The sequence below is a fragment of the Dendrobates tinctorius genome, unplaced genomic scaffold (assembly GCF_039654945.1).
Source record: "Dendrobates tinctorius isolate UK_male_01 unplaced genomic scaffold, ASM3965494v1 ptg000181l, whole genome shotgun sequence".
NCBI lineage: Eukaryota > Metazoa > Chordata > Amphibia > Anura > Dendrobatidae > Dendrobates > Dendrobates tinctorius.
The window spans coordinates 12379148-12399892 of NW_027361848.1; the positions used below are offsets into that span (position 1 = coordinate 12379148).

At 48.6% G+C, this 20745-nt stretch overlaps 1 protein-coding gene across 9 annotated transcripts in view; it reads right to left on the reverse strand.

The window, feature by feature from the left end:
- Nucleotides 1-20745, reverse strand: part of TMEM181 (transmembrane protein 181) — a 527451-nt gene that overhangs the window by 215381 nt on the left and 291325 nt on the right. For all 9 annotated transcript variants that reach the window (XR_012221450.1, XM_073551884.1, XM_073551880.1 and 6 more), the window contains one exon: nucleotides 10705-10795. Coding sequence is in view for 8 of the 9 variants with exons in the window: in XM_073551884.1 (XP_073407985.1) it covers nucleotides 10705-10795 (91 nt within the window). In the remaining variant the exon portion in view is untranslated. The remainder of the gene's footprint in view (nucleotides 1-10704; nucleotides 10796-20745) is intronic.

Below are 20745 nucleotides of genomic sequence, written 5' to 3' on the forward strand. Positions count from 1 at the left end.
TGGCCTGCATGTGCCCTGGCCAACACTTCAGCCAAACCGCCCAGCGACCTGCATTGGCTAGTGCCGCTGTTCTGGCAGCCAACTTTGCCGAGTCTGCCGAGGCATCTGCCAGAAACGATGCCGTTGTCTTGATGGTGGGGACAGAAGCTAGGATGGTCTCGCTCAGGGCTCGCTGTTCCAGCTGGTCCTCAAGGTTGTCTAGCCAGACATTCAAAGACCTATTTGTGCATGTGGCTGCAATGGCCGATCTCAAGGCTTCCGAAGAGGATTCACAAGCTGCCTTAAGGAAACTGTACGTCTTTTTGTCAAGTGGCTCCTTTAATGGTCCCAAGTCCTTAAATGGGAGGGAAAACTTCCTTGAAATCTTGGACACTGCCACATCTAACTTCGGGGCTTTATTCCAGGAGGAGGATGCTTCCGCTTCAAACGGATATTTCCTTTTAAGGGAATTGAGACCCTTGCGCCTTTCTGTCTGGCATTACCCACTCCCTCTTTAAGAGGCCTTGCAATTGCTCATACACGTGGAAGGTTCTGTGCTTCTTTCTCTTCAAGCCCCCAAACATAAGTTCCTGAGCCGATCTTTTAGTTTTTTCGTCCACTAGCCCCCATAGTGGATTTCACTGCCTTTATATATCTGTTCCCTCCATGGAAAAACAGCATCTCACTTCTGAACTGCTGTCTGACGACTCCGTCTGGTCCAAATCTCCCAGCTCTGACCCTGTAAGCTCCTCTGGTGTTGAAGGGGATGGAATGGTTCTCTCTTTTCCTACACTGCCACTATACGCAGCGGGGCCTAGTACGCTGACCGTTTTGCGCACTTCATCTCTGATTAGGGATCTTAGACTGACCACAAAATTTGGAGATTCTTCAGAGACTCTTTCTATACTGCCCTGACAATTTTTTTATCCAAGCCGTGTCAAACTGCTTTCCACAAAGGGGCACTCCCTAGTCTTCAGTTTGGTTCTGCACTTCCTATGGACCCGAATTCTCCATCCCGGCCAAAACAAGAGAGAGGTAGAGAGCAGAGGAGAGACAGCCAGGCAGAAAAAAAAGAGAAAGAAAAACCAGACATTAGCATACTGTACTTTCTCGTAGGTCACTCACCACTCGGACGCTTTATACGGGTACCGGAACCGGAGGCTGGTTGGTGTCAGAATGTCTCCCCTGGAGACTATCAACTCCTTCTTCCTGGCACTCCTCCTTCATGTGTGCTGCCCGAGTGGCCCCCACTGCTGCTGGGACGCGTCTGTTGGGGTCCCTGCTTCCTCTTGTCCTGAGGACGCAAGGGTTTTTTTTTTCCCTTGCTTCTGGAGCAATTCCTGTTGCTCCTACTGCGCTATTTGTAGCTGCACTGGTGACTGAGCCTCCAAGTGTCCCCTTTTATACTCACGTGTAGATTGCCAGCCGGCATGCACAGCCCCCGTACCGCCCCTTTCCTCCAGAAGCACCCCGTCATCTCGGATGCCCTCCGGCACGCTCTGTGACCCTGCACGTCACCCGAATGCGACTTCCGCTACGCGCTTTCTGACCTCGCGCGTCATCTCGTACGTGCACATCAACACTGGAGGTAGCTTCTTGCGGCGCTGAACGGTAAAAGCTCCTTGCTACATCTCCTGTACATCCCTGGCACTCGATACGACCAGGGAAGCATATCTCCTGTAGACTCCATGTCCCAGCGTCTGACATCTAAACACTCAAGGAGGGCACTCAATCATGGCCTCCATAGCACTACCGGCACCTTGGCAGCGGCCGCAGCAGACCCCTGTGTGCTAAATCCAACTGCCCTAGGCATTCTCTTCTCCCTATTTTTTCACCCAGGCTCCAATGTACTACCGGAGGCATGGTATGGCAGAATGCCTCCCCACACCCACTCAGGAAGGGCACGCTATTGTGGCCTCCGAGGCGCTACCGGCATCTGGCGATGGACACAGCAGACCCATGTCTGCCCATCCCAGGCTGCCACCGGCCCAGGCATCCTCTTCCATCTTCATGCCTTTATCCAGAGGGTTCCCCATCAAGGACAGGAAACCAACTGATGCAGAGATAGGAGCCACCCATTTTTATCTTGAAGGTTTCCTGCCCTTGAAAGGCGATATTCCCTCTCTCACATGTTGCTGTCATTGGTGATTAAAAAATAATAGTGCACTCCCTCACCATCTCCCGACTCGACTACTGCAATATCCTCCTCTGTGGCCTTCCTGCTAACACTCTCACACTCATCCCATCTTAAGGCCCCGTCACACTAAGCGACTTACCAGCGATCCCGACACCGATATCAAGGTGTCAGGATCGCTAGTAAGTCGCTATGTGATCGCTGGTGAGCTGTCACACAGACAGCTTCACCAGCGATCAGCACAGCGATGCCGAGCGCCCGGCATCGCTGGCCATCCCGGTAAAAAATAGAATCAAAATAAAAAATATAGTTATTCTCACCTTCCAACGTCCCGTTCAGCCATCCTGCCTCTCTCCACACTCCGGTCCCAGTGAGCCTTTGCGAGAATGACCGCGAGATGTCACGGTCTCGAGGGATAACAAAGTCTCGTGGTCATTCGTGCAAAGGATCACTGGGACCGGGAGCGTGGAGAGAGGCAGGATGGCTGAACGGGACGTTGGAAGGCGAGAATAACTATATTTTTTTTTTTTTTTTTTTTTTTACACCTGATCGCTGGTCTCCCGCCTGTCACACACAGCGATGCGTGCTGGCCAGCGGGAGACCAGCGACCAAAGAAATATCCAGAGGTTTCTTCCAGCGATCAGCGATACCGGCAGGGGGGCCGCTCGCTGATCGCTGTCACACACAGCGATCTCGCTGGTGAGATCGCTGTTACGTCACAAAAGTTGTGACTCAGCAGCGATCTCACTACCGAGATCGCTTAGTGTGACGGGACCTTTACTGTGCATAACGACTAATCCACCTCTCTCCTCCTCTGCAAATCCCTTAATTGGCTCACAATTCCTGAACATATCCACTTAAAACTGACCTACAAAGCCATCCATATTCTGTCTCCCCATATATCATTGAGCTATTCTTTTGATATCTTTCCACATGTAATTTCCGGTCCTCTCAAGACCTCCATCTCCATGGAATCAATGGTGCTATACAAACAAACAACAAAGATTCTCCTATACTTTGCAATGTTAAATACAGACAGCACACACAAAGCATATGGATGACTGCCATCGTGCACATGCTGGGCTGCCTGCTGAAATGGGCCGCCTGCTGCAGTTTTGACAAAATCCCTGTTTTATCTGCTGCAGATCTACCAGTTCTCTGAATTCTGAGCTCTGCATAACCCCTGATCATGCGACTGACTGTGCTTATGCAGAAAGTTGCCAATCAGTGGTGGTGGCATAGCTGAACTACATGGCAGTAGGTTTACTAGTCATCTAGCAATAAAATGACAGTTTTATCAGGAGGAGATCAAACCTGCAGCAAGAAGCCCGATTAAGCCCCCGTCACACATAACGATGTCCCAGCGATCCCACCAACGATCCGACATGGATGGGATCGCTGGGACATCGTTAGGCTGATCGCTGGGGAGCTGTCAGATAGACAGCCCCAGCGATGCTGGACGCTGGTTTCTAATGTAAACGTCGGGTATCCAGGAGCCGCGGCTCCTGGATACCCGCTGGTTTCCAAGGTAAACAGTGGGTATCCAGGAGCCGCGGCTCCTGGATACCCGACGTTTACATTAGAAACCAGCGTCGCTGATCTCTCGCTGCCACACGCAGCGATGCGTGCTGGGCAGCGGGAGACCTGCGATCGAAAAACGGCCCAGGCCGCTCGAGCATGATCAGCGATAACCGGCAGGGGGTCGGTCGCTGATCCCCGGTCACACACCGATCTCGCTAGCGAGATTGCTGTGTGTGACGGGGCCCTTAGTGACACTTTGCTGGAAACAGGGTCTCAGTCACTACATTATGCTGCTTTCATATTAGTGGCAAAAACCTGATGACAGATTCTCTAATGTATTAATCCATTCAATATCCATATCTGATACAATGCATAAGCCATTTAAAAAAAAAACATACAAATGTCAACCTAGCTTATTTGTACTGTATAAAAAACAAGTATCTGAAATTAATTTTTTTTTAATGGGGGTTTTCCCAGGAACAAATTACATTTCAATCAACAGAGCTTAGAATATTAATATTTTCCACAGTAAAATGTTCCTGTGCTGGGATAATCTTATAAATATGCCCCTGCTGTGTACTGTGTAATGGCCGTGTCTCACCGTACAGGAACATTGCCGATCAAACCACAGCTCCTGGTTCGGGGAGGAAGCAAAAGAGTATACAGAGAGGACAGCTCGGGATCACAGCTGATTTTTTCTGTGAGACAAAACATTGCTTAAAATCAAACAGCTGTGATGCCCTGCTGTCCTGTCTGTAAACTCTTTTTCTCCTTAGTCTCATTGGGGGACACAGAGACTGTGGGTGTATGCTACTGCCGTCTGGAGGCTGACACTAGGTATACAAAAAACAAGTTAGCTCCTCCTCCGCCACTTACACCCTCGCCCCGGTACCGGGCGGAAACCAGTTTTTTGCTTAGTGTCTTTGGAGGCACCTGCAGTCTGGAGTTCTCCAGACTATTTTTTTTTTTTTTTTTTATTCCTTTTCGGTTCTCTCGCTATGAAGAGGAGACAGGGGCGACGGATCCTATAGAAAGGGTCCGATCTCCCCAAACCAAAAACGGGCGAGCACGCGTTGAGCATCGCTCCACGTATCCTTTCCCACACCGAGGGACATCTCTGGGACTTTTCCCCAGACATCTATTTTTTCCGTGTTTGTTATTTTATGAAGATAAGACAGGGGCAACGCATCCTATTGAAAGGATCCGATTTCCCCAAACCAGCAACGGGCGACCACGTGCGAGTGTTCCTCCACGTTTCCTCTCCCGCGACGTGGGACATTATGCCAGACTTAGCCCTGTCCACCCCTAGGTATGGAAACCATGGGCTTGCACAGTGGCACAAGACTAGTCTGTGCGCCCCCACTGCTCCACTAACGCTAGACGGCGGTGCTGCATGGCGGCGGACGGTCCCTCTCCTCGCCCCTGCAGGGCAGACGGAGCTAGGGTGCCTGCACCGTCCAGAGAGCAAATACCCCGGTAGGTATGCAGCTGGGGAGGGCTCTGGGCAGCGAGTAGGAGCCAGGGATCCCCTCGACCATCCCCCCCCCCCGCTCTTCGCCCCCCACCCTTCGCCCCCCGCCCTTCGCCTCAGAGTACCTGCAGCCGGGGTAGTAGGTCCCCGCGGGCCTGTGTGTCAGTGGGGGGTCCCGCCCCCGGCGTCCTATCTGGCGCCGCCGCCCCCGGCGCGACGTCACGGCCGGCGCCGCCCCCGGCGTGGCGTCACAGCCGGCGCCGCCCCCGGCATGGCGTCACAGCCGGCGCCGCCCCCCAGGCCTAGGGCGGGCGCTGGTTTAAATCAAGGCCCCGGCTTCAGAGCAGGGTAGGCCGCATCTGGAAACAGACGCGGGTGACCTACCCAGAGGCAAGGAGTCACGCTGGAAGGGGGGCACACAGAAGCAGGGTAAGTGCGACCCCGTCCTGGAACTGCGCGGGTACATTTAAGGGTTACCCTCCTCCTCCTCCTTTCCCCTTTAACTTGTGATAGGAGTAAGCGGCATTATGTCTGGAAAAGGGAAAACGCACACGTTCCTTTATGCCGCATGCGTTTCCTGTGGGGTTATGTTCCCACGAGCACAGACTATCAAATTGTGTGAAGCCTGCGACTCCGAATGCGCCCAGGAGCCCTCCCCTGCGACAGAGCCCCCCGGAATGGGCGTTATCACTGTCTCGGTCCATGGTTTCACTTACGAAGGCGATTGAGACCCTTCAGGCCCCGGATAGGGGTAGAGACGAAGGCTCGCTTGTTTGGGAGGGGTCGTCCACCTCACAGGAGCCTCCGGCCTGCAGGGGCCGCACACTTTCTAGGCAGACGCACAGGAAAAGAACCCATACTGTGTCTCCAGGCACCTCCGGTGCGTCAGCATCCGCGAGTGTGGCATCACGCTCACCGTCACCTTTTTCCGGGAGCGAGCAGAGTTCAGGTGACGACGTAGAAGAATCCTGGAACCTGGATATACCGGGGTGTCGGGAGACGGTAGACAGTCTTATTGAAGCTGTCAATCAGACTCTGGGGATTGAGGATGATGTCTCCCCAGCTGCAGGTCATAAGGTGTCTTTTAAAAAGGCCAGGAGACCACATAGAGTGTTTAGCACTCATCCTGAGTTCGAGGACATTGTGCAGCGGCACAGGGAACGTCCAGATAAGCGTTTTTCGGGACAAAAAACGCTAGAAGCGAGGTATCCGTTCGCATCAGAGCTCTGTAAAAAATGGGCCGAATCCCCAGTAGTGGATCCCCCAGTGTCTCGCCTAGCCTCAAGATCCCTGTTGTCAGTTCCCAGTGGTTCCGCCATTAAGGACCCCACAGATCGGCTCATAGAGGGGTTAGCCCGCTCGGTGTATGAGGCATCAGGATCAGCACTCTTTCCTTCTTTTGCAGCGACATGGGTAGCCAAGGCCATGATGTCATGGTCGGATTCTTTAAACAAGATCCTGCAGGATAGAGAGTTGCCGACAGAAGTAGGCGAGATAGCAAGTCAGATCGCAATGGCAGGGAACTATTTAATTAGTGCATCTTTAGATGCGGCTAATGGCGCAGCACTAGCGGCGGCCAACGCAATCGCCATTAGGAGAGCCTTATGGTTAAGGCTCTGGCGGGCTGATTCAATCTCTAAAAAATCATTGACTTCTCTGCCCTTTCAGGGGGACCGGTTATTTGGGGAGAAATTGGATAAGCTTATTTCAGACGCCACGGGGGGGAAAAAGCAGCTTTCTTCCACAACAGAGGAGTAAAGTGCCATTTCGTCAACAGCAGGCGCGCTTTCGAGCATTTCGTACCCCAGGGAGGATGGCAGCGGCTGGTACCTCCGTCCCAGCTCGCTATAGCCAAGACAAAGAGCGTCAGGTTACGTACAAGGCCAACCCCTTGGGCAGGATGCGGGGCCGGCCACCCAGATCAAGTGGGGCCAGGTCTCAGAGGACCTCAACAAAATGACTTGAAACATCCAGTACCCGGGGACAGCAGGGTAGGCGGACGTCTGCTCAGGTTCTGCCACGTCTGGGTCGCAGTGGCGCGCGATGCATGGGTGGCAGAATTAGTGTCTTCCGGGTACAAAATAGAATTCATCAGGGATCCGCCAAAACGATTTTTTCTTTCTCGGCTTCCCAAGACGGAAGTTCGGGCACAGGCTTTGCTAGAGGCCATCGAGGTGCTGCAGCGCAACGAGGTCATTGTCCCCGTACCAGAGGGCGAAAAAACCCGGGGTTTTTATTCCAACCTGTTCGCGGTACCCAAGAAGGATGGAACAGTAAGGCCGGTTCTGGACTTAGAGCTCCTGAACAGGTTCATCAGGGTCAGGCATTTCCGCATGGAATCTCTCCGGTCGGTCATATCGTCCATGGAGCAGGGAGAATATTTGGCCTCCATCGATATCCAGGATGCCTACCTGCACATCCCTATTTTTCCCCCACATCAAAAATTCCTGCGGTTCGCAATCGATGGGCGACATTTCCAGTTTGTGGCCCTACCTTTTGGGTTGGCCACGGCCCCCAGGATAATCACGAAAGTGATGGCGGTCGTTATGGCCACTCTACATTCTCGGGGCATAGTGGTTTTGCCGTACCTGGACGATCTCCTGGTAAAGGGTCCGTCCTTTCGAGCTTGTGAGGAGAATGTCAGCATCACTCTGGATACCCTAGCTCGCCTAGGATGGTTGGTCAACGGGAAGAAATCATCCCTTACTCCAGCCCAGAGGATTCTGTTTCTAGGGATGATTTTCGATACTTCCCGAGGGTTGGTGATTCTCTCTCAGGACATGGCTCGGGCACTTCGGCAGGGAGTTCGAACCCTTCAACAGCCGGGGCCCAACACTATCCGGTTTGGGATGAGGGTTCTAGGAAAGATGGTGGCGGCGATGGAAGCAATTCCATTTGCGCAATTTCATCTCCGTCCCCTGCAGCATGCTCTCTTAGCGACATGGGACAAAAGTCCGTTCTCGCTCAATCATCAGTGCAGGTTGTCCTCTCAGGTCCGAAGGGCGCTTCAATGGTGGACGCGCGACTCCTCTCCGTCAGGGGAGGCCCTTTCCCCCGGATCAGTGGTTAGTGATCACGACCGATGCGAGTCTTTTCGGTTGGGGGGCAATCTTCCACCACCACACGGCCCAGGGGCAATGGTCGCCTCAAGAGGCACGTCTCCCTATCAACTTGTTGGAGATTCGAGCAGTGCGGTTGGCACTGCAGCAGTTTCAGCACTTGCTGGCAGGGCGCCCGGTCCGGATTCAGTCAGACAACGCCACGGCAGTAGCATACGTGAATCACCAGGGAGGCACGCGCAGCAGGGCAACCATGCGCGAGATAGAGCATGTACTCCGCTGGGCCGAGAGGAACCACTCGATGATCTCAGCAGTTCACATACCAGGCGTGGAAAATTGGGCAGCAGATTTCCTAAGCCGGCAGGGGATCGCGGCTGGGGAATGGTCTCTGCACCCCGATGTCTTTCAGCAAATTTGCCAGCGGTGGGGGACTCCGGACGTGGACCTGATGGCCTCCAGGGAAAACGCCAAGGTGGGCGTGTTTGTCGCCCGGTCTCGGGACCCGCGAGCGATCGCAGTAGATGCGCTGGTCCTGCCATGGAACCAGTTTCGGCTCCCGTACTTGTTTCCCCCGCTGCCACTTCTCCCGAGGGTCATCAGACAGATCAAGACCGAGGGGGTTCCGGCTATTCTGCTGGCCCCAGATTGGCCCCGTCGGGCATGGTATGCGGATCTGGTGCAAGCTCCTCGCAGACGTACCCTGGCGGCTACCAGAACGTCCAGACTTGCTGTCTCAGGGGCCGATCTGCCACCCGAACTTAGGGGCCCTGTGTTTGACGGCGTGGCCGTTGAATCTTGGGTTCTGACCCAGGCGGGGTTCGGGCGTGATGTGGTGGCTACAATGGTTAGCGCCCGGAAACCGGCCTCGGCGAGAATCTATCACAACACTTGGAGGGTTTTCTTTCAGTGGTGTCGAGAACACGGAGTGGCGCCATTATCCTTCTCGGTCCCCAACATCCTGGCCTTTCTCCAGTCCGGCCTAGACGCAGGGTTGGCTCCGAGTTCCCTTAAGAGACAGATATCGGCCTTGTCGGTCCTTTTTCAGCGGAAGATCGCTACCATCATGCAGGTCAGGACGTTCATTCAAGGGGTTTCTCATTTGGTACCCCCCTTTAGGGCACCCTTGGAGGCCTGGGACCTGAATCTGATACTGAGTGTCCTGCAGGAGGCCCCGTTTGAGCCGTTACAGGAGGTTTCGTTGGCATATCTCTCCAGGAAGGTGGTATTCCTGGTAGCCATAACTTCCATTAGGCGGGAATCGGAGTTGGGGGCATTGTCTTGTAGGGCTCCATTTTTTACTTTTTTTAAGGATAAGGTAGTCCTTAGACCGCCGCTGCCTTTTTTGCCGAAGGTCGTGTCCTCTTTCCATATTAATGAGGACATTGTTCTGCCTTCGTTTTGTCCGGCACCAGTTCACAGAGTGGAGAGAGCGCTCCACGCGTTGGACCTGGTAAGAGCTCTCAGGAGGTATGTGTCAAGGACAGCACCTTTCTGCCAGACAGACTCGCTGTTTCTGATCCCTGAAGGGTGCAGGAAGGGGCTCGCAGCTTCACGGTCAACCATAGCCAGATGGATTCGCCTAACTATTCAGGAGGCTTACCGTCTTAGAGGCACGCCGGTTCCTACAGGAATAGGGGCGCACTCTACTCGGGCAGTGGGCGCCTCTTGGGCGCTTCGGCACCAGGCTTCGGCAGAGCAGGTATGCAAGGCAGCAACCTGGTCCAGCCTGCACACTTTTTGTAAGCACTACAATGTGCATACTCAGGCTTCGTCTGATGCGAGCCTGGGTAGGAAAATTCTCCAGGCAGCAGTGGCACACCTTTAGACAGGAGGGCATGCGGCTTGGAGCGGTGAGTTGTCTTCCCACCCAGGGACTGCTTTAGGACGTCCCACAGTCTCTGTGTCCCCCAATGAGACAAAGGAGAAACATGGATTTTTGTGAGTACTCACCGTAAAATCCTTTTCTCCGAGACGCTCATTGGGGGACACAGCACCCACCCTAATAGCCAGGTGGCTTTCGTTTATTTAATTAATATGATTCCTTGTTTAAGGTAGGGTGGTCCTTTTTCAGACATATGTTTGGCATAAGGTTAAAATTATGTTTATGTCCTCCTACTGCTTTTTGCACTAAACTGGTTTCCGCCCGATACCGGGGCGAGGGTGTATGTGGCGGAGGAGGAGCCAACTTGTTTTTTGTATACCTAGTGTCAGCCTCCAGACGGCAGTAGCATACACCCACAGTCTCTGTGTCCCCCAATGAGCGTCTCGGAGAAAAGGATTTTACGGTGAGTACTCACAAAAATCCATGTTTTGCGTCCTCCCATGCCCAGTAGCTGTGGTATGATCAGACCATGTTCCTGCAGTCAGACACAGCCAATACACAGCAGGGGCACATTTACATGATTATCTCAGCACAGGAACATTTAACACATCCAATTGTTGCTTGATGTGACAAGCGTTTCATTTCATCACACAATTGGCAGTGCAGTCTTATATATATCTTCTGTAAAGTAATCACACAGAATTATGGCTCCACTTACCATCTGTCTTGTCAAGTTCAATTCTACACATTAGCCATAGCTGCTGGTTGTATGTGGACATGACTGGAGACTGTAAAGTATATTGGCCAAACTGCAAAATTAAAGGTATAAAGAAAAAAAAAAATCATCTGAGGTTTTACAGTAGCAACATTGCATTTAAATAGTACATAAAAAGTCAGACCTTCATGGGGTTGTCCAGGTTAAGGAAAAAAGGACAGTTTCTTTTTTCATCTTCTGAAACACGACCATGGATGGTCATGGGCTTAGTGTGGTAATTAATAATAATCTTTATTTTTATATAGCGCTAACATATTCCGCAGTGCTTTACAGTTTTTTTGCACACATTATCATCACTGTCCCCGATGGGGCTCACAATCTAAATTCCCTATTAGTATATTTTTAGAATGTGGGAGGAAACCCACGCAAACACGGGGGGAGAACATACAAACTCCTTGCAGATGTTGTCCTTGGTGGGATTCAAACCAAGGACCCCAGCGCTGCAAGGCTGCAGCGCTAACCACTGGGCCACCGTGCCGCCCTTATAATTAATTGAGTTCAGGTTCAAATGTCTTTAATGAGTTTAGCCCATTGATTGGTTGGACAACCCCTTTAAAGCAATACTTCAGAAACAACTAATCAACTGAATCGAGCAAACAGTGTAGTATTGAGAATTGTATTAAAGAGGTTGTCCAGGACTTTAACATCAATGGCAAATCCATAGGACAGGTCATCAATGTCTAATTGTGGGGGTGGAGGCAACCCTGTTGATCATCTGTTCCCAATGCTAGCAGTAGGTGGAACTGCTTAGCTGCAAAGCTGCACAGCACAATCCATCAATAGAATGTACTGCACATCTGCCCCCTATTGATTCACATAGGGGGTGGACATGTTGCTCCAAGCTGTGGTCCCTATACAGTTGACCAAGTTGTGCTGTTGAGCTCTGCAACTCCACAGGTCTGGCCAGCGACAGCACAGGGAACAGCTGATCAGCGGGGGTAGTAGGTGTCGCATCTTCGCCAAACATACATTGATGACTTATCCGAAAAATTAGCCATCAGTGTCCTGAACAACCCCTTAATATTATTAGATAAATTCATTTGAGGTTTTTACATTTTACCTCCCACATTTCTATGCACTGCTAAGTGTCAAAAGTTACTCTAGACTAAGTAGAAAATTAAGGCAGAGGGGAGCGTGGTTTAACATGGCCGAGTGAAGACGTGCTTTCTGCTGCTCCTAACCACCATCCACCTAACAATCAGTTCCACCTGTTCTGCATCCCTCAAGGGCGATATTGAGCCTTTCCTCACCAGGGCACAGAGACCGGACCAGGCACCATCTCCATCATTCACCCTGGAACAAAGGCAGTCAGGAGGTGCATGCACGCAGGGTGAAGTTTCTGCACCGGAGCTCGGGGACAAGTCTTCATACCACCAGGTAACTGGGAGGAGAGGAGGGTCCCCAGCGAGATCCTCTATGCAGCAAGGAGGTCCCAAGAGTCCTTGCTAAGCAGAGCCTGGAGGACAAGATGCCATTACAAGATGGCGGCTACAGCAGCACTGCAGGGTGTCACACACAGCGTGCAGGAGACGCCAGTGAGTCAGAGCCACTGGCTGCCTTGCTGTGCCCCCTCTGACACGCTTAATGAGGATGCTGGATCACACAGTGAGAAGGACATGGAACAAATTGGGATGGAAGGTGAGCAGAGGATTGATTCCCTTAATCAAATAACTGGGGGCCAGCAATATCAGGGGAACACAGTCATTGGGGACCCTCACTTCTGTTCTGGATGTAACATCTAGCTGTGCCCAAAACACCCTACACCAGGAGTCTCTTCATGCTCCCATCCCCACAGCTTCCCCTTATATAGCCACTGAGGGATCAGGCATGTTCACCTCAAGGGAAAGGGGAGATGCAGATCCCAGATGAGACTTGTCCTGCTTCCCCATCAAGATGGTCCACGGCTCATCATGGGGGGACACATCACCAAGTTCAGCAGAAAAGGAAAAACACTGTATGCACAACTTCAGAAGGTGCTCAAGTAGGGCCCCACACCATAAATGTATAATAAAGAAAACTTGTATATAATAAAGAGAAAAGCTACAGACTTAAACCAGGATCACCTGAATAGACAAATATAAGTTTATTGGATACATAATAGACATAACCCATTAAAAACATTTAAAAGTCAAAAACATGACAACGAACACCCTGTTTAGCCCAAAATAGAGCTAAAAAAACTCCCCCAAAAGTCAATATTACACACCAGCCGTATAGAATCACCAAAATCCTAGAGAACAACAATCTAGCCTCAAATATTGCAAGTGTACATTCAAATGCGAATAACACACAATGGTCATTAAACATAGAAAATCAAGGCAGTTGTACCTAAGAAATGAGACGCCACTTATTGATCTAACTCACATGTATTAATACAATGTAACAGTTGGCAAGCAAACCCAATATCTCAAATTACCATTGAAAAAAGGAAGTTCTCTATAAAGAGGGAGAGAGGGTACCTCCTATAAATATAGCCATGAAATATTACCAATAGCGTACATACAGAGAACCATTTGGATAAAAAAGGGTGCCTATCCAACCAGAATAAAAGCTGAATGCTGGGGGAGCTTGTGGAGATGCCCGACGAGTATTCGCCCTCATATATAAGAACCCTCTTTTACAAGACAACGTTCTTATCTGGAAACGTCACATAGATTATAATTTTTGCATATGGGGGGGGTCTCAGCTGAGTCCCTGAGTGATTTTCTTTCTTAATTCCTCATGGCCAGGTCTTAGAGCCCCGTCACACATAGCGATGCACCAGCAATCCCGACAACGATATTACCTTGTCAGGATCGCTGGTGTGTCGCTACATGATCGCTGGTGAGCTGCCAAACAGGCAGCTTCACCAGCGATCAGCACCAGCGACACGTGGGTAACAAGCGACGCACATCGCTTAGTTACCCACTGTGTACCTTAGTTACCAGCGCGCTTGTGCAGGGAGCTGGTAACCAAGGTACACATTGGGTTTCTAAGCAGCGCGCAGCACTTAGAAACCCAATGTGTACCTTGGTTACCAGCTCCCTGCACCAGCACGCTGGTATCTAAGGTACACATCGGGTTTCTAAGCGCTGCACGCCGCTTGGAGACCCAATATTTACCTTAGTTAACAGCGGCAGCTCTCTGATCGCTGGTCTCCCGCCTGTCACACGCAGCGATGCGTGCTGGCCAGCGGGAGACCAGCAGTCAAAAAAATGTCCTGGCCATTCCAGGACGATAAGCGATACTCGGCAGGGGGGCTGGTCGCTGAGAAGTGTCACACACAGTGATCTCACTAGTGAGACGGGGGCTTTAGTTTTACGGTCACATATGATCTTAATCAGATCAGTTTCTTGGACACATTGGTCATTAAGGATGAGAATGGTAATCTCAGCATGGATTTGTACACTAAAGAAACTGACCGCAACAGTCTGCTCCACTACAATAGTCTACATCCACCTAAGGCCTGTTTCACACTTCAGTGTTTTTGTGTCAGTTAAAATCCGCCAAAATGGAGGAAAGCGGATCCGTTGGTAACTGATGTGAACGGATGCCACCGGACCGTTTTTTTTTGACGGATCCGTTGAATGAAGAATTTTAAAGGAACCGCAGGAGAGAAAGAGAGAGAATTTTTTCAGTCTGCCAGAAATGATTTCAGGGTTAAATTTCTCCCTGACTTCATTCCTCCGGGCATCCACTCTGGAAAATGCGGATCCTGCGGCAAAAAAAAATCTTGCAAGGCCCGTCCAGGGATGTCGGCGGACGCAAAAAAATTTGGTGGATCCGTATTTTTGGAAAACCGGCGGATTTTGACTGATGGTCAAAAACGGAAGTGTGAAACAGGCCATATATGAAAAATTCAATCCCTAGATCCCAATTCCAGAGGATCAAAAGGATTGTAACCGACAAAACTCTACGATCAACAAGCCTTAATGAAATGAGTACCAAATTTAGTGAGAGGTGCTATCCAGAGCATGTATTGACCAAATCCAACCAAGAAACCCCCAGAACTCGTAATACTTCTAGTAAAAGTATACCATTTGTACATACCTATCACCCTTTTGCATACAAATTACACCGTTCCATCCGCCAACATTGGCATCTACTTCAAAGAGGCCCACCCAGATATTGCCGAATTTAACCAACCTTTTCTCCCTTGCTTTAAAAGGGCAGCCAATTTACGGGATAAATTCGTTAAAGTGGACATATACAGGAATCTACCCAACGGTTTTTACACAAACCAAAATCTGGTACCTTCCCATGTCTTAACGGCAACCAACATAGTAGCGTTATCAAGGGCGACATAATTCACCACCCACATTCAGGCAAAACTTTCAAAATCAAGGACTTCTCAACCTGCGACACCTCGCATGTAGTTTATTTGATCAAATGTCCATGTGGACTTGCTTACATAGATTAAACCACCCGACCTGTGAAAGCTTGAATTTCTAAGCACAAGTCCACAATCAGATGCAGAAACTTGATACCTATTCCTTTGCTATGGTGAGGAGGGACCTAAATATAAGGTCTACAGGACAGAAGGGTAGCCAGCGCTACTTGACCCCTTGATATTTAGCGTGACCGAAGAGGAGAGCGCAGGAGCACCGCTCCGTCACGCTACATATCAAGAGGTCAAGCAGCGCTGTCCTTTGATTATTTACTACAACATTTGGAACATAGATCCTGGATCCTACAGGGATTTCTCTCTTTTCTTGCTCTTTTACGTCTTTGATATACAGCTGGATTAAGTGACTTATGATTAAGACCCCGGTGGGGTCGAAATGTTAAGTTGTATCACAATCGCTCCCTTCCCCCCCTTCTTTTCCAGTGTGTTGTGAGCACTATATATTGTTTATGCACAATAAAATTTTTACATTCTTTGAAAGATATTCCACTAAGTGTGCAGTGAATTTTGAATTCCTTGGATTATTGGACCTCTACGGCCCATTACATCTGCACCTCGTAATTTGACAGTGTGCATGCCATTTACAGTGGGGAAAAAAAGTATTTAGTCAGTCAGCAATAGTGCAAGTTCCACCACTTAAAAAGATGAGAGGCGTCTGTAATTTACATCATAGGTAGACCTCAACTATGGGAGACAAACTGAGAAAAAAAAATCCAGAAAATCACATTGTCTGTTTTTTTTTCATTTTATTTGCATATTATGGTGGAAAATAAGTATTTGGTCAGAAACAAAATTTCATCTCAATACTTTGTGATATATCCTTTGTTGGCAATGACAGAGGTCAAACGTTTTCTGTAAGTCTTCACAAGGTTGCCACACACTGTTGTTGGTATGTTGGCCCATTCCTCCATGCAGATCTCCTCTAGAGCAGTGATGTTTTTGGCTTTTCGCTTGGCAACACGGACTTTCAACTCCCTCCAAAGGTTTTCTATAGGGTTGAGATCTGAAGACTGGCTAGGCCACTCCAGGACCTTGAAATGCTTCTTACGAAGCCACTCCTTCGTTGCCCTGGCGGTGTGCTTTGGATCATTGTCATGTTGAAAGACCCAGCCACGTTTCATCTTCAATGCCCTTGCTGATGGAAGGAGGTTTGCACTCAAAATCTCACGATACATGGCCCCATTCATTCTTTCATGTACCCGGATCAGTCGTCCTGGCCCCTTTGCAGAGAAACAGCCCCAAAGCATGATGTTTCCACCACCATGCTTTACAGTAGGTATGGTGTTTGATGGATGCAACTCAGTATTCTTTTTCCTCCAAACACGACAAGTTGTGTTTCTACCAAACAGTTCCAGTTTGGTTTCATCAGACCATAGGACATTCTCCCAAAACTCCTCTGGATCATCCAAATGCTCTCTAGCAAACTTCAGACGGGCCCGGACATGTACAGGCTTAAGCAGTGGGACACGACTGGCACTGCAGGATCTGAGTCCATGGTGGCGTAGTGTGTTACTTATGGTAGCCTTGTTACATTGGTCCCAGCTCTCTGCAGTTCATTCACTAGGTCCCCCCGCGTGGTTCTGGGATTTTTGCTCACCGTTCTTGTGATCATTCTGACCCCACAGGGTGGGATTTTGCGTGGAGCACCAGATCGAGGGAGATTATCAGTGGTCTTGTATGTCTTCCATTTTCTAATTATTGCTCCCACAGTTGATTTCTTCACTCCAAGCTGGTTGGCTATTGCAGATTCAGTCTTCCCAGCCTGGTGCAGGGCTACAATTTTGTTTCTGGTGTCCTTTGACAGCTCTTTGGTCTTCACCATAGTGGACTTTGGAGTCAGACTGTTTGAGGGTGTGCACAGGTGTCTTTTTATACTGATAACAAGTTTAAACAGGTGCCATTACTACAGGTAATGAGTGGAGGAAAGAGGAGACTCTTAAAGAAGAAGTTACAGGTCTGTGAGAGCCAGAAATCTTGATTGCTTGTTTCTGACCAAATACTTATTTTCCACCATAATATGCAAATAAAATGAAAAAAAAACAGACAATGTGATTTTCTGGATTTTTTTTTCTCAGTTTGTCTCCCATAGTTGAGGTCTACCTATGATGTAAATTACAGACGCCTCTCATCTTTTTAAGTGGTGGAACTTGCACTATTGCTGACTGACTAAATACTTTTTTTCCCCACTGTATCTTTAGTGATTATGAGTTCATAGACACCAAACATGTCTAGGTCTGAAAAAAAAAATCCAAAATTTGCTGAAAATAAATTAAAAAATGCTCAATTTTCCAAGACCCATAGCGTCTCCATTTTTCGTGATCTTGGGCTGGGTGAGAGCATATTTTTTGCCTGCCGGGCTGATGTTTTTAATGATACCTCTTTAGTGCAGATAAGTTCTTTTGATCGCCCATTATTGCATTTTAATGCAATGTCGTGGCGACTAAAAATACGTAGCAGAAACACAGCATTGCTAGGAGCACCGACCAAAGGGAGATTTCCTTTCGATGGTGTTTCCCCCTCACTCTGTGTGTCCAAAGAGGGTCAAAGTCATTTTTTTTGTGCTCACCTGAAGATCTACCGACATTTCTATCCAGCTTGGATTTGCCTACGGTTGTTATAGCCCACTGAGCTACTTTAGGATTTAACTCAGCTGGCTCTGGAGGCAAGGAAGGAACACCGAGTGATCTTTCCACACATTAATCAGATTCTTCATTTCGTCCAGGCCTACCTCCTGGAAAGGGGCGCCGAGGAGCTGGTGGCTGTCCTCCTTCCGAGTATCAGGATTCAAGAACCGCTACTTGACTTTGAATTGTCCATGGTAAAATAACATACAAGACCACTTTTCTTTTAATTTCCAAGGAACCTTTGGACTCTGAGGGTTTTAATTAGACGTATGGTGCCCATACCATGTTTATAACTGTCATCAACTGGGGGTGTTTGGATGCCCCCAGTTCATCAGGGGAATTTATTTTATCCCACTTTCCAGTTCCGTTTTGGAACATGCAGCTCTCTCTCCCTTTACCCTCAGGTCAGTCAGGGAACTACACCTAGGATAAGTAGTCACCAGAAGGGCCACTTTGCTGTGTACTGGCTATTGGGTACGCTGTAGTGAGGGCAATATAACTATTCCCAGTCTCAGGCGGGAAATCTACTTATGAATCTCTGCCCATCACTGCCAGAGTCTCCCCAAAGCCCAGAACATGTTGCCACCAGCTCCTGATTTTATAATTAATATCTGGTCAGGAGTCAACCCAATCAGTATCGTTGACTTAGTCAGAGGACGTGTGGGATACGGCTGGAGCAAATAGAACAAAGCTAATAAAATTTTATAGATTTTACTCCAAAAGAAATAGGCAGTGTTTGCAAAAGTAATGAAAAAACAACGGCGCTAAGCGTGGCACATATATTACAAAAGCTGCAAGTTCTAGGGACAAAACCACTTAATTCGTCCAATGAATAACAAATGCATGCATGAAAATTCATTAAGGAATCCGAGATTCCGAAACGCGTAGGATTAGCTTTTTGGCCCCGTGAGCGCTCCATAGCGCTCTACAGCCTGTCACGTGATCTATCACGTGACCATGACATCACACAAGGTCTTGCAGCGTCTCTGCACCTTGCAGGCTACCTCTCCAGCGCGGCGTCTGTACTCCATACAGACGACCGTTCAAGAGCTACAGACAGGCATTGGTCACCGGCCGGGACCACGTCTCCTATTAGAATCCTGTTCACTTTGATCCATTACGTCAGGATCCGTTTGACTATGGACTATTTATGAAAAGGACCTTGAGATCATCTGCCTGCAAAGCATCATTCCCGGGATTTCATCTCTTGTATGGTATTGTTTACTACAGAAAGGTAATCCATTTTTGCTTAGTCCTGCATAGCGACATATCTTCATAAAATCCTGCTCCATGCGATTTGGATTTGCACCCTTTAGGTACACACTTTAGCGCGAGTTTATATAGTTTCTTTCTAGTGTTTGCAAAAGTATAAAAAGATGTTACAAAATGAGAATCTACAATAACTACAAACAATTACAAAATAAAGATGGATTAAAAAAGAGCTTACATGTTTCCGGCAAGCCATGTGGGAGATGGTTGGTGGGGAAGAGGAACTTTCCCAATTCCTCAGGTCACAATGCATAGCCTCTCCTGGCTGGATCCCCGGGCAAAAGACACCCTACTAAGTGAGCTTCAATATCTTATACCCTATGTCCATGACATCATTCATGGAGCGGAGCTATGGGATGTACTCCCTTTTTCAAAGTTACTAAGAATTTACTAAAAACTCATAACCGTCATAACTCGGAATGCGAGGCTCGTAGGATGACGGCAAGACTATCATTCTTCCGAGTATGAGATTGGTGTTAACCCCTTCATGACTGGAGCTTTTTTTTCGATTTTTCGTTTTCATTTTTCGCTCCCCTTCTTTCCAGAACCATAACTTTTTTATTTTTCCATCAATATGGCCATGTGAGGGCTTATTTTTTGCAGGACGATTTGTCCTTTTGAACATCATTGGTTTTAGCATGTTGTGTACTCGAAAACGGGAAAAAATTCCAAGTGCGGTGAAATTGCAAAAAAAGTGCAATCCCACACTTGTTTTTTGCTTGGCTTTTTTGCTAGGTTCACTAAATGCTAAAACTGACCTACCATTATTCTCCAGGTCATTACGAGTTCATAGACGCCAAACATGTCTATGTTCTCTTTTATCTAAGTGGTGAAAAAAATCCAAAGTTTGCTTAAAAAAAATAAATACATTTTCCGAGACCCATGATCTGGGGTCGGGTGAGGGCTTATTTTTTGCGGGCTGAAGTGACGTTTTTAATACCACTTTTGTGCAGACACGTTCTTTTGATCGTCGGTTACTGCATTTTAATGCAATGTCGCGGCGACCAAAAAAACGTAATTCTGGCGTTTTGAATTTTTTTCTCGCTACGCCGTTTAGCGATCGGATTAATGCTTCTTTTTTATTGATAGATCGGGCGATTCTGAACGCGGCGATATCCAATATGTGTGATTTTTTTTTTAATTGCTTTATTTTGATTGGGGCGAAAGGGGGGTGATTTGTACTTTTAGGGGTTTTTTTTTTTTTTTTTTACTTTTGGCATGCTCCATAGGAGCCTAGAAGCATGCACAACTCGATTGACTCTGCTACATATGGGCGATGAGAAAATTGCCCATATGTAGCAGATTTAATGCATTGCTTTGAGCACCGGGCGGTGCTCAAAGCAATCTACCTGCAACAACCATAGATGTCTCTGTGAGACCTCCAGTTGTCAGGGCAACGCGTACTATCCCGTCAGCGGTCAGAAAGGGGTTAATTTGAACACAAACATTAAGTAGTTGTATGACCCGCTTCAGGAGAAATCTATTTCTTCGATTCTGCAGGTCCCGAGGTTTAGAAAACTCACTGGTGTTTGGTCCTACTGATGCACATTCCAAAAATGTAAGTTTCACCCCTATATCACTTAATCTGTGCCATTATATTTTAAGTTGAATAACCCTGTCCAGAGACAAAGAAACACATACTTTCGGGTAGACCGGATTTAGCTGGTCATAGAGCTACTCTTTGTGCGGCTGGCACACACTAGGGTC